We start from the raw sequence: 16356 nt of genomic DNA on the forward strand, positions 1-16356 counted from the left end.
TTTTAGATTACTGATTTTGTACAAAAAGTTTTAGATTTTTTTTTAAGCGATACAAAAATCTAAAAGTATCTAGCCATGTGTATCATTTTAATCGTATTGACCCTCAGAATAAAGAACACGTCATTTTTACCGTTAAGTGTACAGTGCGAAAAGGAAACCCTCCAAAATTAGCAAAATTGTTGTTTTTTATTTAAACTTCCTCCATAAAAAAATAATTTTTTGGGTTCGCCGTACATTTTATGGTAAAATGAGAAGTTTCATTACAAAGTACAATTGGTCACGTTAAAAACAAGCCCTTATATGGGTCTTTGGATGGAAATATAAAAAAAGAGTTATGGATTTTAGAAGGCAAAAACAAAAACGCAAAAAATTTATTGGCCTGGTCCTTAAAGGGTAGCTCCCACCATGCTATTTGTTTTTTCTGTCCCTGCCTATTGCCAATCTATCCCTAACCCCCTCCCTGCTTTTAATTTTTATTTTTACTATATTAAAAATGCTTTTTGTCTGCCAGTGTGCTCACTACCAGGCAGACTTCCCCAGCAGGCACCACGTCACTGATGCCTGCTGGGGGGGGGGGGGGGACTTCCGCCCTTAGTTCATCTACACAGGGTGCCTCCAGCTGTTTCATCACTACAACTCCCAGCTTGCCCTGACATCTATTGGCTGTCAGGGCATGCTGGGAGTTGTAGTATTGAAACAGCTGGAGGCACCCTGTGTAGATAAACTATTAGTTACATGCGGCGCTAGCCCGTCCCCTCCGTCTCCCTCCCCCCCCCCCCGCGCCGTACCCCGTTCCCTCCATCACAACCCCCCCCACCCCCATTACACTTACTGCAGAGTCCGGCAGTGGGCGCGCAGGGACAGCGGCGGTGACGAGGCGGCGGCGATGTGCGGGAGGAGTGGCCTCTCAGCCAGTGGCCGGGGAGCCAATGCGCTCGCTCCCTGCCTGTCTGATTGACAGGCAGGGAGCGAGCGCAGGCTGAATGAAAAAGGACCGATGCCCGGCCGCATCAGTCCTTTTTCAGGCGTGACGTCACGCCAGGCTGCAGCCGGCCACTAGGAGGGAGACCCCTAGTGGCCGGTTTTCAAATTTAAATTAAACAATTTTAATAAAAAAAATTATAATAAAAGTATATTAGAGATATGTTGTAGTACATAAGTACTACAACATATCAAAAAATAAAGTTGGTGACAGTGCCCATTTAAGGTTAAAATGGTCCTTAAGGGGTTAAATTTAAGAAAAGGCCTCTGAAAAATGAAAGAAGCGATCTAATTTTTCCTTTGCAAAGGTTTTGATAAATCTCCCCCAAAATGTCTCCCTGTTGGGATTCCCAACAATCAAAGCTGTAATCTGTGGGGAAACCTGGCAGTAAGTGTTCAGTTTCCCTGCAGCGCCACCACAGGAGAAAGTAAACATTGCACATTGCCCATTAAAACCAATAGGCTTTTTGTGTAATGCAGAACAGAACAGGTGCTCCAGAGTGAGAGACACTTTTTTAGCCACTTTACTCTTGTCTAAAAATCTCAAACAGGGAAACCACTTAATCACAACTACCTAATGGGGTGAAGGAAAAAAGGTTTTCTACACTGGACAATCTTTCATAAGTGCAAAATTATCTGAGAGGCCCTTGAGTACTACAAGGCTTGATTTATTAAGACAATTATTAATGCCAATCGCAAGTAAGAAATTCCCACCAGTGTAATTCTCTGGTAGCACATGAACCCAAGGAAAACATTAAAAGGGTACTCCGGAGTAAAAAACTAAATGTTTTCAAATCAACTGGTACCGGAAAGTTATGAACAGATTTGTAAATTACTTGTACATAAGAATCGTAATCCTTCTAGTTCTTATCAGCTGCTGTATGCTCCACAGGAAGTTGTGTAGTTCTTTCCAGTCTGACCACAGTGCTCTCTACTGACACCTCTGTCCTTGTCAGGAACTTTCCAGAGCAGGAGCAAATCCCCATAGCAAACCTCTCCTCCTTCATGACAGTTCCTGACACAGACAGAGGTGTCAGCAGAGAGCACTGTGGTCAAACTGGAAAGAACTACACAACTTCCTCTGGAGCATACAGCAGCTGATAAGTACTGGAAGGATTAAGATTTTTAAATAGAAGTAATTTACAAATCTGTATAACTTTCTGGCACCAGTTGATTTAAAAAAAAAATTTCTCCTTGAGAGTATCCCTTTAAAAGATGAGAACAGAAAATATACAATGACAATTTCATGAATTTAGCAGAATTGCTTTAATACCACTTTAAAAATGTATCCTCAACATCTGACAAATTCCTTGACTATTTGACTTTAAAAGCAAAGGCTATTATGAATCCTAAAGCCATCTCTATACATGGGATCTGCTGGAGCTTCCTAACACACAAATTCCTTAAGAAGTGACATAAACATCGTAATCATAGACCCCGCGCAGTAATCACATAGGAGAACCTGAATACACAAATCAGCAGTCGTGCCCCCAAACTGCTACACAAACTGTTATTGTTATCTTAAAGGGCCGGGGTCGGTCTGAGCTAACAAGAACACGGGCAGCAAATTAAAACTAAACCCCCCGCTGTACTCTGGAGTTTTTAGAACCTTTAATATGTGAGCGAAACCTCTGCACTTTTGTAATGATTTTTTTTTTAAACGCTCAAATCACTTCCAGGCCTCGGTAATACTGGCAGGACCTTGCATGTGGACTTCTAAAAGCATAAATATTTCTTTTTCCCACTGGCTTGCCAGCCCTGTCAGAGTGAATTTCATCTGAGATCTTGTGGCACTTAAAGGTTCTTGGATTACCTCGGCCGATGCAATGATCTGTGACCTTCCAGGAGTGGCAGCTGAACTCGCTGCGTGTTTATATTCTGGGAGGGGTCTACAGACAAGATGTCTGGGGGGAACACATCATCTTAAGGTTTCTATAACATGGCCAGAAAGTAAAAGGCTTCATTTACATCTACATTTTTGTCTCAGTCTTCGGGAAATTCTCCTCATACATGTTTAATAAAGGCAATGACGTATACCATACAGTGGCATCGGTCACTCATAGGGTTAGTATTGTACCAGTGTAAGGGCATGTTCCCTTTGGCATTAAAGGGGGTACTACCATCTCAGCTTTATATACCTTATCCATAGGATCGATCCCCAGTAATCTCCAGAATGGGGCCCCAACTCCTTTATTTAGAACGGGGCAACAACTCGGGCATATGCACTGCCGCTTTATTGACTGTCTATGGAGCTGCCAAAGAGAGCAGAGTACAGTGCTCATCTTTCTTTGGCAGATCCATAGACAAGGAATGGAGCTGCAGCACCCCGTTCAAATTAAATGAGTCAATGACCCCATTTTGGAATTCACAGGGGATTCCAGCAGTCGGAACCCCCATGATCGGACACATATCCCTTATCCTGTGGATAGAGGATAAGTTAACTTAACTCAAAATACCCCTTTAATAACCTTTTTGTTAAAATTATATTGTTAGGGCTCATTCACACTACGAAATCTCCTCCCAGATATTCCAACTGGAGCATGGCCGTAACAAGACACTGCTAGGACTGTTTGGAAATGTGCTGTCTCCATAAGCAGCAATGCATTTCTCAGCATATTCCAACAAAATACATTGAAGTCTGGAGTCCGGAAATTCAGTTGTGTGAATGGTGCAGCAAAATCCCATTGAAAACAATGGGAGGCTGCTGCACCGTATTTTCCCACAGTTGAACTTCAGGGCGGAATTTCACGAATTGTAAATGGGCCCTGAGAGATAAGTCATCGACCCAGGGATTTACTATGTTTTCCATATTTGAAGTCAGGCAGAAATGTCTTCCCTAGTATGAAGCACAGGCAATTTCCTTCTTCTGGATCAACACTTTAGGCTTAAATAATGTATATAAAAATTATTAATAGAGTTACACTTACAGCCAAGTTTCCTGACAGATCACAAGTGATCTCTGGAGGACCCTTTTAACATGTAGGGATTATTCAAAGCAGAGAGCTCCCTTAACTATATGTTTATTACTTTATTCCACTATTGTGCACTGTTTCTCAACAGTTTTACTGATTCAGTTGTATCAGTCAAATGGTGTTTTATTGCATGAAATGTGTGTGAAATGCAATATTATTTCTGAATCAGTGTTCTGGCTAATGTTAACATTATGGTTTTGCTAGAAAATCATCTGTTTTAATTTAGCAATAGTCTTCCCGTGAGAACACAGACTATTATATGATAGAGGAATGCCTTAAAACAAAGGTCACAAGGCAAATTCCCATGTCAGATTCACAGCAGTAGGAAGATATGGCATTCATTTCACAATTTCATGTTACCAAGTTGGATGGCTTCACTTTCACGTTTTTGATCCCATGTTTTATTTTTGTTGACTAAAAATAGGAAACGTGGTTATGCAAGTAACCACTAAAAAGACAAAAAATTGTCTTTTAGGGTTGTAAAGTTTTCTCGTAGAAAAGGATGAAATTTTATATCCACCAATCATCAACATTTTTTTGCTTAACTAAACAGGTCCAAGGTCTTTGTTGGATGAGAAGATATGGCTTGAAACCAGCATTCCAATTGCCCCCAAAAATGTTCAATGGACATACAGTGTACCTAAATTTTTTTTTTAACACCTTCTGACATATCAGAAGTTGTGACTGTGTGGGTTCAGCTGCTGAGACCCCCACCAATTAGTAGAGCGCAGAGACAGAAGCGCTCCCCCCAATGATCTGTTCCTTTCCGCTCGGCTTTTTTCTGAAAGCAAAGGGTGTACAGACGCAGTGAAAGTCTATGAGGCCCTTACTCAGTCCAAACTCTGTGCACTTGGCTTCCTGAGGAAAGCTGAGCAGAAACAAAGGGACACAGTGCTCAGGGGATCACTTCTGTCCCCCGTTCTAGGGATCGGTAGGGATTCTCAACAGCCCCATACCATTTATCCTTTTTCCACCAAATTTAAGAGAGGCTGAGAGAAGCTGGGCAGGCACTATTGCTGGGCTGCTAGGGGTTAAAAAAGTGAAGGTAATATGCTGTTTAGGAAGATTGTCCGTGGCGCAGGGATATGCAGAAAAGTGACTGACCGGGGGTGCAGATCAATAAATGAACTGTAGCAGATACGATACTTAGTAGAAAAAGAAGATCGCACTCACCCGGTAAAGTAAAACGACCTCTTTATCCAATGGCTTTTTAAAAACATTTCCAAGTAAGGGTAGAGAGATGCGGTCAGCATAAGCTGACTGACCGGCCTCGGCCGGTCAGTCAGCTTATGCTGACCGCATCTCTCTACCCTTACTTGGAAATGTTTTAAGAAGCCATTGAATAAAGAGGTCGTTTTACTTTACCGGGTGAGTGCGATCTTCTTTTTCTACTAAGTATCACATTTAAAAGGGGTATTATACATTTTAGAAGGTGGCGTTCTCTGCGCATCTACAAAATTCAGATTCGGCCACGAGATAACAAAACATGAATCATCACGGCACAAAGCATGTTTTCACTGCTCAAGAGTTTAGGGGGTGATGTGCTTTACACCAACACCTGGTATTACACAAGGCCATAGGAGTTAAATTTGACGGAGCTCACGTGGGACAGTTCTTGTGCTGCTGTCATTTCCAGAGGTGGTTCGATAATATTAAGTGACACAACAGAGGGTAGGAGATCTTTACAGTCCATGTGGTACAGCACCGCGTGGAGTTGACTAGATCTACCGCTTCATGATAACAGCACCTACAGTGGATCAGTGCAGATCTAGCAGATCAGCATTGTCACAAACTGGTTTGTGGCAAAGATGGCATCTTATGTGAAAAGGAGTCAGCAGCCTATGAAATTGCCTTTTTCCTGGGCAATTCCATATGAATTATGTCACATTTTACTGGATGTTGTGTGCACTTTGTTTCCGAGGCAGAATACCCCTATACATTCGACGCCCAACAGAACTTGTACATGTGCACGAACCATTAACGTGTACTTGTAAATAAACAAAAACTTTTGACCTGTTCTAGGACAAATCATGAGAACCGCTTTTTGTGTATAAGACTAAAACGGCCCCTAGACACATTTAGAGTCTGTCCTGGTCACGTGACACAGAGTCGGGAGAGAACGTGCTAAGAGTGCACTTCTCCCTGCTCGTGCTCGTGATGAGTCAGGGTCTGAACACTAAGACCCAGATCAATCAAAACTCTTCATGTGTCTGACATATTGAAAGTTTTTTTTTGCATGGCAGGTACACTTTAAAAAGGTTTTCTGACACCTAAGACCATCTGCAAACTGAGTGTCACCTCTTCGTTTACTTCAGCAGAGGAAAGAAAAGCAGAGATGGTGCAATATAGTGCAGTTAATCCTTATTAAAAGGGGTGGACAGCTGTCCAAAAACAGAATATTGCTCACCTATGAGTGTTGTGCAGGCAGGCACAACACTGGCGATCGCATGTAGTAAGTAGCTGGAAGCGATGTTCAGTATCGGGAGGCAGACGGCCGTCGGTCCAGCTATGCAAGCGGTGTAAATACAGGCAGAACTCCGGCAGAAAAATCCGATTTCGGCTAGGAGGTGAACACCCAAGTATAGTGCAAAAAAAGCAGGCTTTATTAATCCATAAAACATGCAGTGTGAACAGGACAACGCGTTTCAAAGGTTTTCCTTCTTCAGGTCCTTTCAGGACCTGAAGAAGGAAAACCTTTGAAACGCGTTGTCCTGTTCACACTGCATGATTTATGGATTAATAAAGCCTGCTTTTTTGCACTATACTTGGGTGTGCGCCTCCTAGCCGAAATCGGACTTTTCTGCCGGAGTTCTGCCTGAACCTTGCCAGGGGCTCACAGAACCAGCTGTTTTCTTGAACCTTGCCAGGGGCTCACAGAACCAGCTGTTTTCTTGAACCTTGCCAGGGGCTCACAGAACCAGCTGTTTTCTCCTCTTCATTTACTTGACAGTGTAGGTTTCCAGTTATGTTTATTGCACACTTGATGTCAGAGGTCAGGTGGTTTGTTCCCCCACTTATCATGCTATTTTTCTCCCATCAGTCCCATAATTCAGGACGCAAACTTCCTTGTCCACTACACCTCTCTCTAGCTAACTGAAACCCCTCCTATTGCACCAGAAGAAAGCCTACGGTGTCACCTTGCTGTACCCCCACACTTGTCCCCCTCCATTATGTGTATATGTGAGTATACTTAATAAAGAAGAAATATGAAGATCTTACGGTGAGTTGCCAACTGTTTCTATTCTATATGGTTATACACATAATGTTAGTGAATTACCATGACATTAATAATTGATTGAAATAATATACCGTAAATGTTGCCCTGGAAACCACTAGACCAACGATCTCTCCATAATATGTGTTTTGTTTTTATAATAATACTTTATATTTTTGAATTGTGGAGTGCCTGTCCCCATAAGTACTGCTGGGATAGAGAACGGTTTAAAGTCTGCACTTAAGTGACTTCTCACTGCGGTGCGCGAGTCTCTCGCACACAAATCTTACGATACATTTTTCTCTTAGGTAACAGTATCTGTTGATCCAATTACACGTACACATGAATACATTAGGCTTAACCAGTTTAAGTAATCCCTTAATGCATTGTACAGGAAAGGCTGAACATTTAAAAAACACCAGACCAAAAAAAACTCATGAATTAGCTTTCATTTTAGAATTCCCAGTGTTGGCATTAAACAAAAGTTATGAGCCCTTTATTTTGTGAGGGTCTTAAATCTTTCCACAAACGCTGGCCTTTAACCACTTATCTTTAATAAAGTGGGTCCCGTAAAAGAAAGGTGGAGGGGAGGTGGCGGAGGACTAAAATAAATTACAAAGACAACATCATCAAAACTGGACATTGCGCTTTTGAGCTTTACATTTTTAGCCTTTAAGGACTTGACTGGCTTAACATTTCACAGCATGCGAGTGGTGAAAAAGAAGGAAATTTTGTTCTCATTAACTGCAGTGAAAAAGAGCTATGTAATTCGAGAAGTGACAGGACCGCCAGATCAAAGCCTGTTCAATCTGGAAAGCCAAATAAACCCCTCTGGCTACTTCCTGGAAGGAAAATTCACTCCGACAAAATAAAACAGAAAGGGTAAGAAAAAATATCCAAAGAAAAAATATCCAGCTTGTTGTTCTGTCACAAGAACTCAAGTTGGAGCTGTAGAATTTGAATTCTGCAATTTTTTGTTTTTAAACAAATAGCTTTTTAATTTCATTACAAAATAAAATTAATATAAAAAAAGTAGCAAAAATAAAACTGTTTGATATTTGTCACAGCGTCCTTTGCATTTTTCCACACTTGGTAAGGGGTTCAAGGAGTACTATATCAACTGTCACACCATTAAAGGGGTACTCCGGTGAAAACCTTTTTTCTTTTAAATCAACTGGCTCCGGAAAGTTAAACAGATTTGTAAATTACTTCTATTAAAAAATCTTAATCCTTCCTGTACTTATTAGCTGCTGAATACTACAGAGGAAATTCTTTTCTTTTTGGAATGCTCTCTGTTGACATCACGAGCACAGTGCTCTTTGCTGATGTTATAATAATAATAATAATAGTAATAATAATAAGTCTTTATTTATTGTTGTCCTTGGTGGGATTTGAACCCAAGGCCCCAGCACTGCAAGGCAGCAGTGCTAACCACTGAGCCACCATGCTGCCCTTAGCATACATCTGCTATGCACGGTTGCTAAAATGGACAGAGATGTCAGCAGAGAGCACTGTGCTCGTGATGTCATCAGTATTCCAAAAAGAAAGGAATTTCCTCTGTAGCATTCAGCAGCTAATAAGCACTGGAAGGATTAAGATTTTTTAATAGAAGTAATTTACAAATATGTTTAACTTTCTGGCACCAGTTGATTTAAAAGAAAAAAGGTTTTCACAGGAGTACCCCTTTAAGCTATAGCGGGCGGGTTGTAATGGCAGCTAGGGCCTAATGAAAGCCCACAGACCTGCCATAATAGTACTCCTATTATACCCTACCAGAGGCACCACAGTGTATAAGTGACTGGTAAAGCCACAATACACTTCCATACAGACGTATTGCAGTGTATTGTTCAAGAAATCAAGTGATTACATGTTTGAGTCCCAAGGGGATTAAGAAATAAAAGTTTAAATAAAAAAAATAAAAAATAAAGTTTTTTTGTTTTGTTTTTTAAATAAAAAGTTGAAAGTTTAAGTGGTTTTATTGATATTTAAAAAAAAGTATTGGTTACAGAATATGGTGATACCAAGCAAATATTGTTTTGCTTAGCATCACTATAAAATTATATATATATATATATATATATATTTTTTTTTTTTTACAAAATTGGCATTGCTTTAATCACACAGGCCAGGAGAATAAAGTTAAAATGTTGTACAAATGAGACCCTACAAAAAGTGCAAAGTACCATTTTTTTTCCATCCCACCAACATTTTGGTGCATTTAAAAAAGCTATGGCTCTTGGATGTTGTTAAGTAGCAATAAAAAAAGAAAAAAAAAAACACAAAGACATCTAATTATTCAAAATTCAAGAGGAATAACACAACACAGTTATGGAAAAAAGATGCTGCAGAGTTGTAATTTCACAGAGAATCCAATACTTATTTATAGCAGAATGACAGAAAATTCTATAAACATCTGATTTGTGGATTTGATCACTGGTTCCCTTTTTTAAGCCTATGCCCCTTTGGACATGCACAACACCACTTTAGGAATAATTGAGCTAATGTTAAATGACATTTCTGGATGAACAATTCACAAGGAATCCTTATTTGAAGCCCAAACCTCATAATGCTTTTAGACTCCCACAAACAAGCTCTATATCGATAAACTACCAGCTATCATTCTGCTTTACAATCGTCTGCCTATGTCCATATACGAAGAGCAACTGCAGAATATTACAGGAAGGTCATACAAAAGAAGTCAGATCCCATATCAGCTAAGTCTGCAGCCTCTCCGCTGTTTACCTACACAGCTCCGGACAATTTGTAGTGGCTGGGCCTGGTACTGCAACTGATCGCATCTCAGTCCCAACCAAGTAAAAAAAAACTGCTACAAAACCATATTGTGGATTTTATAATTAAATGTGCTAAACCCACTAACATGTCAAATATGTAATGCACTACAAATGCAGATGAGGCAATGTAATTTAATTACAACATTTCATAAGGCTTCTTCTCATGCTGAGCAATAGAAACAAGCAAAAGATTAAAAAAAAAAAAAAAAAAAGAGGCTTACCCTGTGCTGAATGAATGTTGCCCAATAAGATCTCCATTTTGAAGCTGATAGTCATTGAAGAAGTCTGGACTCACGGCACCTTCTGATGGTATCAGTCCTTCTAGGACAAATGGCACAAATGTAATTACAGCTTATATTAATATGAATAACTTCATTACTGCACTTTACTGTATGCTGCAAAAACTCCCCCCCAAATAAAGACATACGGAAGAAAATGTATTTAACATACAAAAGTCATGTGTAACATACAAACATGTGCGTCTTCCCTCTTTTTACGCCACTTTTGTCACTTTCGGAAAAAAGTTGGTGGGGCATAGAGGAAAGGAGCATGGTCTTCCACGGCCCAGTGGATTTATCATGATTTACACCAAATATTGGTATAAGTTATGACAGTGGTCATCAGTGGGGACTGACGACGGATCCCTATGATTTGGTGATAAAATATTTTACACAATGACAGAATGTCCACATAACATCGTGTTAGACGACAGCAAAGGTCAATGGAGGTCAGATGCCTAGATGTTTTATCCATCTTTAAAGCTTATCCAAACAGATAAAGTTTGTGTGACCTTTACATTCCACATGAATCAAAACTTTTGACATCTCCCAGAGACATATCAAAACTTTTGATCGTTCAGGGTCAGAGTGTTCAGACCCTGACAGATCCTTACAACGATGGGAGAGAAGTGTGCAGGTAAGTGCTTTTCTGTCTATGGGACCGAGATGGTCCCATAAACATAAATGATGTGACTGTCACAGTCATGTGGTTTAGTGCCAAGAGAGAACAGGCATAGAACGCACTCTATCTAGTGATTTGTCGGGGTCTGAACACTGACTTGGACAGAGTCTTGACGACATTTCAAACTTTTTTTTTTTTTAATGATCATTTAAAAGAAATATATGTCATATGTCCCTCTGGGTTCTCGCATTTAACTGGTAAAGAAAAAAGACCCCTCGTCATTCATTAAAGGGGTACTCCACTGGAAAAAAAAATGTAAATCAACTGGTGCCAGAAAGTTATACAGATTTGTAAAATACTTCTATTACAAAATCTTAATTCTTCCAGTACTTATCAGCTGCTGTTATGATCTTGAATTTATTGTTGAATTTATTTTCTGTCACGACCACAGTGTTCTCTGCTGACACCTCTGTCCATTTTAGGAACTGTCCAGAGCAGGATAGGTTTTCTATGGGAATTTTCTCCTGCTCTGGACAGTTCCTGACATGGACAGAGGTGTCAGCAGAGAGCACTGTGGTCAGACAGAAAGGAAATTTCAAAAAGAAAAAGAACTTCCTGAGGATCATACAGCAGCTGATAAGTACTGGAAGAATTAAGATTTTTAAATAGAAGTAATTTACTAATCTGTTTAACTTCCTGCATGAGTTGATTAAAAACATTTTTTCCAGTGGAGTACCCCTTTAAGGGGTTATTCTGTCCAATAACAATTATCACCTATCCATTGGATACTGCTACGTGTTAAATGAGTCGAGATTTGATAGCTGAAACCTTCACTGATTGTGAAAAGATCTCAGCCCTTTCCCACCCCTCCATGGTGAGGAGGAACATGTGCACTACTACGGCAAAGGTGCGCCTTTTGTATAATATACTAGGTGGTGCCTACACTTCCTAACAGCTGTAAGCAGAATTGGTACCTTTCAAGAGCCAATACACATGACATCTCATCCACCCAACCGGAACTCTGCTCCGTATCGGACAACAACTTCTTAACAGTCCTGTCTACACAAGGGGGTCTCTGGACAGGCAACCAGAGTCATGCTTCATTGTGCTGGACATTAAAGGGGTTCTCCACTGCCTCAGCATTCGGAACATTTTGTTCCGAACGCTTGGAGCGGGTGGCGAGGTTATGACGTCACGACCAAGCACCTCGTGACGTCTTGCCACGCCCACTCAATGCAAGTCTGCCACGCTGCCTGCACCTAGCGTTTTAAGTGACCGCCGGGTGCTGTACAGAGATCGCGGGGGTCCCAGCAGCGGAACCCCCATGATCAGGCATCTTATCCTCTATCCTTTGGATAGGGGATAAGATGTCTAGGGACGGAGTACACATTTAGTTTATTCCTTCTTGCAAACCGCTATTTTGCTATTTTTTTTAATTTACATTTTTCAGAAAAACTCAGCTTTTGTACAATTTTACTTTACAGTGACCCCCGACCTACGATGGCCCCAACATACGATCATTTCAAGATACGATGGCCTCTCAGAGGCCATCGCATGTTGAAGGCAGCATCAACATACGATGCTTTTGTATGTCGGGGCCATCGCATAAACGGCTATCCGGCAGCGCAGACTGCTTCAGCTGCCACCGGATAGCCGTTTACGGTGCCCCGTGTGGTCCGATGACGATCACTTACCTGTCCTCGGGGCTCCGGCGCGTCCTCTTCAGGATCCCCTGCATCGTCGGCGCTCTCCATCGTCGTCATCACGTCGCTGCGCACGCCGTACCATCATCCAATAGGAGCGGCGTGCATAGCGACGTGATGGCGGCGACGGAGAGCGAGGATGCCGGGGAAGCAGAGGCCTTGCCGGAGCGTCGGGGACACAGCGACAGTGATGGACGGTGACATCCAGGGCAGCGGTGACGAGCAGTGACGGTCCGGAGCGGCAGGGACACGTGAGTACAACCTCCAATACCAGAGGTCTTCAACCTGCGGACCTCCAGATGTTGCAAAACTACAACTCCCAGCATGCCCGGACAGCCGTTGGCTGTCCGGGCATGCTGGGTGTTGTAGTTTTGCAACATCTGGAGGTCCGCAGGTTGTAGACCACTCTCCTATACTTTACATTGCACGGATCCCTCAACATGCGATGGTTTCAACAAACGATGGTCCATTTGGAACGGATTACCCTCGTATGTTGAGGGACCACTGTATTTATCTTGCAACGATCTAGCGTTACATGGCTGAATGACTTAAAGGGTAAGTTCAGAATTCTGCTGGTCTCTTGTTACTAGCGAGCAGTGAAATGATGGAGCTCAGATGACAGATTCAAGGGTAACTGGAAGAATTTTGAAAAAATATTTCAAAGGAAAAGTGACATTTTTTTAAAGAAACTCAACTTTTGCTAAAAAAGGAAATGTTCCAAAATTTACATGAAACCACATTTCCCATTACAAGCAGCAGCAGCAGCAATTCCAATATTAGATCAGGGAACGGTGAGCAGAAAAGATGCGACTGTGCTGGGAGAAATATAAAATATCCAGCTATAATATACAAGCATAGCCTGAACATACACAAACATGAAGCGTAGATTCCACCTTGAGAGATCATCTCACCTGCGCTATAGTACAGGTCATTTCTCTCCAGTATATCTCCTTCATGGAGAAACGGTTCAATGGGTTCATCTCCATAAAGATATTGCTCGCTTTCATCCAACTGGCGGCTTTCCACCATCTCAAGCCACTGAGAGTTATGCCACCGGAATTTCTCACTTTGTATCTTTTTTGCCCATTCTTCATCATATTCCTATATAAAAAAAAAAAAAAATAAGAACTTCTGATGTTAATAGGGAAGGTGTCATCAGAAAATAACCTAATGTGTAAATCAAGTTTTTATGTTACATATATATTTTAAGAATTTTTGGTGTTTTGATGTTTTTTAGAGATGAGCGAACTTACAGTAAATTCGATTCGTCACGAACTTCTCAGCTCGGCAGTTGATGACTTGAGCCTGCATAAATGAGTTCATCTTTCAGATGCTCCCGTGGGCTGGAAAAGGTGGATACAGTCCTAGGAAAGAGTCTCCAGCCCACCGGAGCACCTGAAAGCTGAACTCATTTACGCAGGCTAAAGTCAGCAACTGCCGAGCCGAGAAGTTCGTGACTAATCGAATTTACTGTAAGTTCGCTCATCTCTAATGTTTTTATCATTTTCAATTCAAAGCGTACCTGTCAGATCCCACAAAAAAATAAAAATGTTACTCAGTACCTAATCCTGACCGTGTACATATATTTTGTTTTGCCTCTATCACCTATAATTATTATAAAAATTCCTGTTTTCATTAGCTCACAGTGTTAGAAATCCTCTCAGAGGAAAAGGGAGCGTGTCCCTCCTTGTGGTGGTGGGAGGTGATTGGTGTGTGGTGGGAGGGGGTGTGTCCCTCCCTTGATATCTATATTTTAAAATAATCCTAAAAATCTTGCAGTTTTCAAGATTTATTTTTTTGGGATCTTAAACTCAGCTGAGACTTCCTTTTCTGTCTGTGATAGTTGATGGAAGGTGATTGGTGTGTGGTGGGAGGGGGCGTGTCCCTCTCTTGTGGTGGTGGGAGGTGATTGGTGTGTGGTGGGAGGGGGCGTGTCCCTCCTGTGTGGTGGTGGGAGGGGATTGGTGTGTGGTGGGAGGGGGCGTGTCCCCCCCTTGTGGTGGTGGGCGGTGATTGGTGTGTGGTGGGAGGGGGCGTGTCCCTCCCTTGTGGTGGTGGGAGGTGATTGGTGTGTGGTGGGAGGAGGGCGTGTCCCTTCCTTGTTGTGGGGGGAGCTGATTGATGTGTGGTGGGAGAGGGCGTGCCCCTCCCTTGTGGTGGTGGGAGATGATTGGTGTGTGGTGGGAGGGGGCATGTCCCTCCCTTGTGGTGGTGGGAGGTGATTTGTGTGTCTGCTCATGCAGCTTTTTCCATGAGTCAACTCTTGTCTATGACTCATGGACAAGCCTGATGCTGCTGCAGGACTGGGTAGTGTCCCAGTAGGTATGAAGCCCCTAGTGGTGGGATTTTCAGGAACCGTTCTCGTTATTAAATATTAAAAACATTTTAAACAACCATATTACAAAAGGTATTTAATTTTCATTAGTAACAACATAGAAAGTTTTGGGATTTGACAGTGCCCATATTGATATCTATATTTTAAAATAATCCTAAAAATCTTGCAGTTTTCAAGATTTATTTTTGTGGGATCTTAAACTCAGCTTAGACTTCCTTTTCTGTCTGTGATAATAAGGAAAAGGCTGCTGAAAATCCATCATTACACAATTCGGGTATGTTCACATCTATACCGCAAACATCCGTTGTGGTATACCACATATGAATGGACCAAAACAAGACCAATTTGGCTTAATGTTGCATTTTTTTTTGTGTTATACGTTTGTATCTGTTGGCATACATTTTAAACATATGTTAATCTACCGTATATATTCGAGTATAAGCCGACGCCCCTAATTTCACCCAAAAAATACATCACCCCCCCCATTTGTCATCATCCACCCCATTCATCATCACCGCCTGTCAATCCCTTCATCAGTGGTCTTCAACCTGCGGACCTCCAGATGTTGCAAAACTACAACTCCCAGCATGCCCGGACAGCGCATGCTGAGAGTTGTAGTTTTGCAACATCTGGAGGTCCGCAGGTTGAAGACCACTGCGGCCTTTGTCATCATCCAGACCCCCTTTAGTTTTCCACTCACCTCCCCTCGGTGGGAAGGAAGGGTGAGCTGGTCCGGGCCATCTATGCTGCAGGGACCGTCCGGTGTGGAGGGTTAGTCGTTCCGGGCTGTCCATTTTCACCGGGAGGCCCTCTTCTCCGCTCCGGGCCTGCCCTGGAATAGTGACGCTGCCTTGACGATGACGCACACTGACATTCAAGCACAGGGACATTTGCTGTGCACGGACGTCCCTGTGCGTCGTCGTCAAAGCAACGTCACTAGTCCGAGGCCAGGCCGAAGCGTAGAAGAGGGCCTCTCGGTGAAAATGGACAGCCCAGAACGACTAACCCTCCTCACCGGACGGTCCCTGCAGCATAGATGGCCCGGACCAGCTCACCCTTCCTTCCCATCGAGGGGAGGTGAGTAGAAAACTAAAGGGGGGTCTGGATGATGACAAAATGACTAAGGCCCGGCAGTGGTCTTTAACCTGCGGACCTCCAGATGTTTTAAAACTACAACTGCCAGCATGCCCGGACAGCCGGTGGCTGTCCGGGCATGCTGGGAGTTGTAGTTTTGCAACATCTGGAGGTCCGCAGGTTGAAGACCACTGGCAGGCGGAGAGTTCACTCGAGTATAAGCCAAGGGGGTGCTGAAAAACTCGGCTTATACTCGAGTACATACGGTATGTAAAAACTGTAAAACAGTCAAAAAAAAAAAAGTATACTACACCTTACCATACAACACGTCACGGATATATACGTCTACTGGGATAAAATGTATACCACAGCTGACCAATTTTAT

At 42.3% G+C, this 16356-nt stretch overlaps 1 protein-coding gene across 2 annotated transcripts in view; it reads right to left on the reverse strand.

Moving 5' to 3' along the window:
• The window catches only part of KIFAP3 (kinesin associated protein 3), a 105713-nt gene that overhangs the window by 6527 nt on the left and 82830 nt on the right, over positions 1–16356 (reverse strand). Inside the window, exons 18-19 of one of the 2 annotated variants that reach the window (XM_056523671.1) lie at positions 13474–13663; positions 10181–10277 (exon numbers count right to left, since the gene is read on the reverse strand). In XM_056523671.1, the coding sequence (XP_056379646.1) occupies positions 10181–10277; positions 13474–13663 (287 nt within the window). Of the gene's footprint in view, positions 1–10180; positions 10281–13473; positions 13664–16356 lie in introns of both variants that reach the window. The other variant, XM_056523670.1, reaches the window with a different exon arrangement.

The sequence above is a fragment of the Hyla sarda genome, chromosome 6 (assembly GCF_029499605.1).
Source record: "Hyla sarda isolate aHylSar1 chromosome 6, aHylSar1.hap1, whole genome shotgun sequence".
Lineage (NCBI taxonomy): Eukaryota > Metazoa > Chordata > Amphibia > Anura > Hylidae > Hyla > Hyla sarda.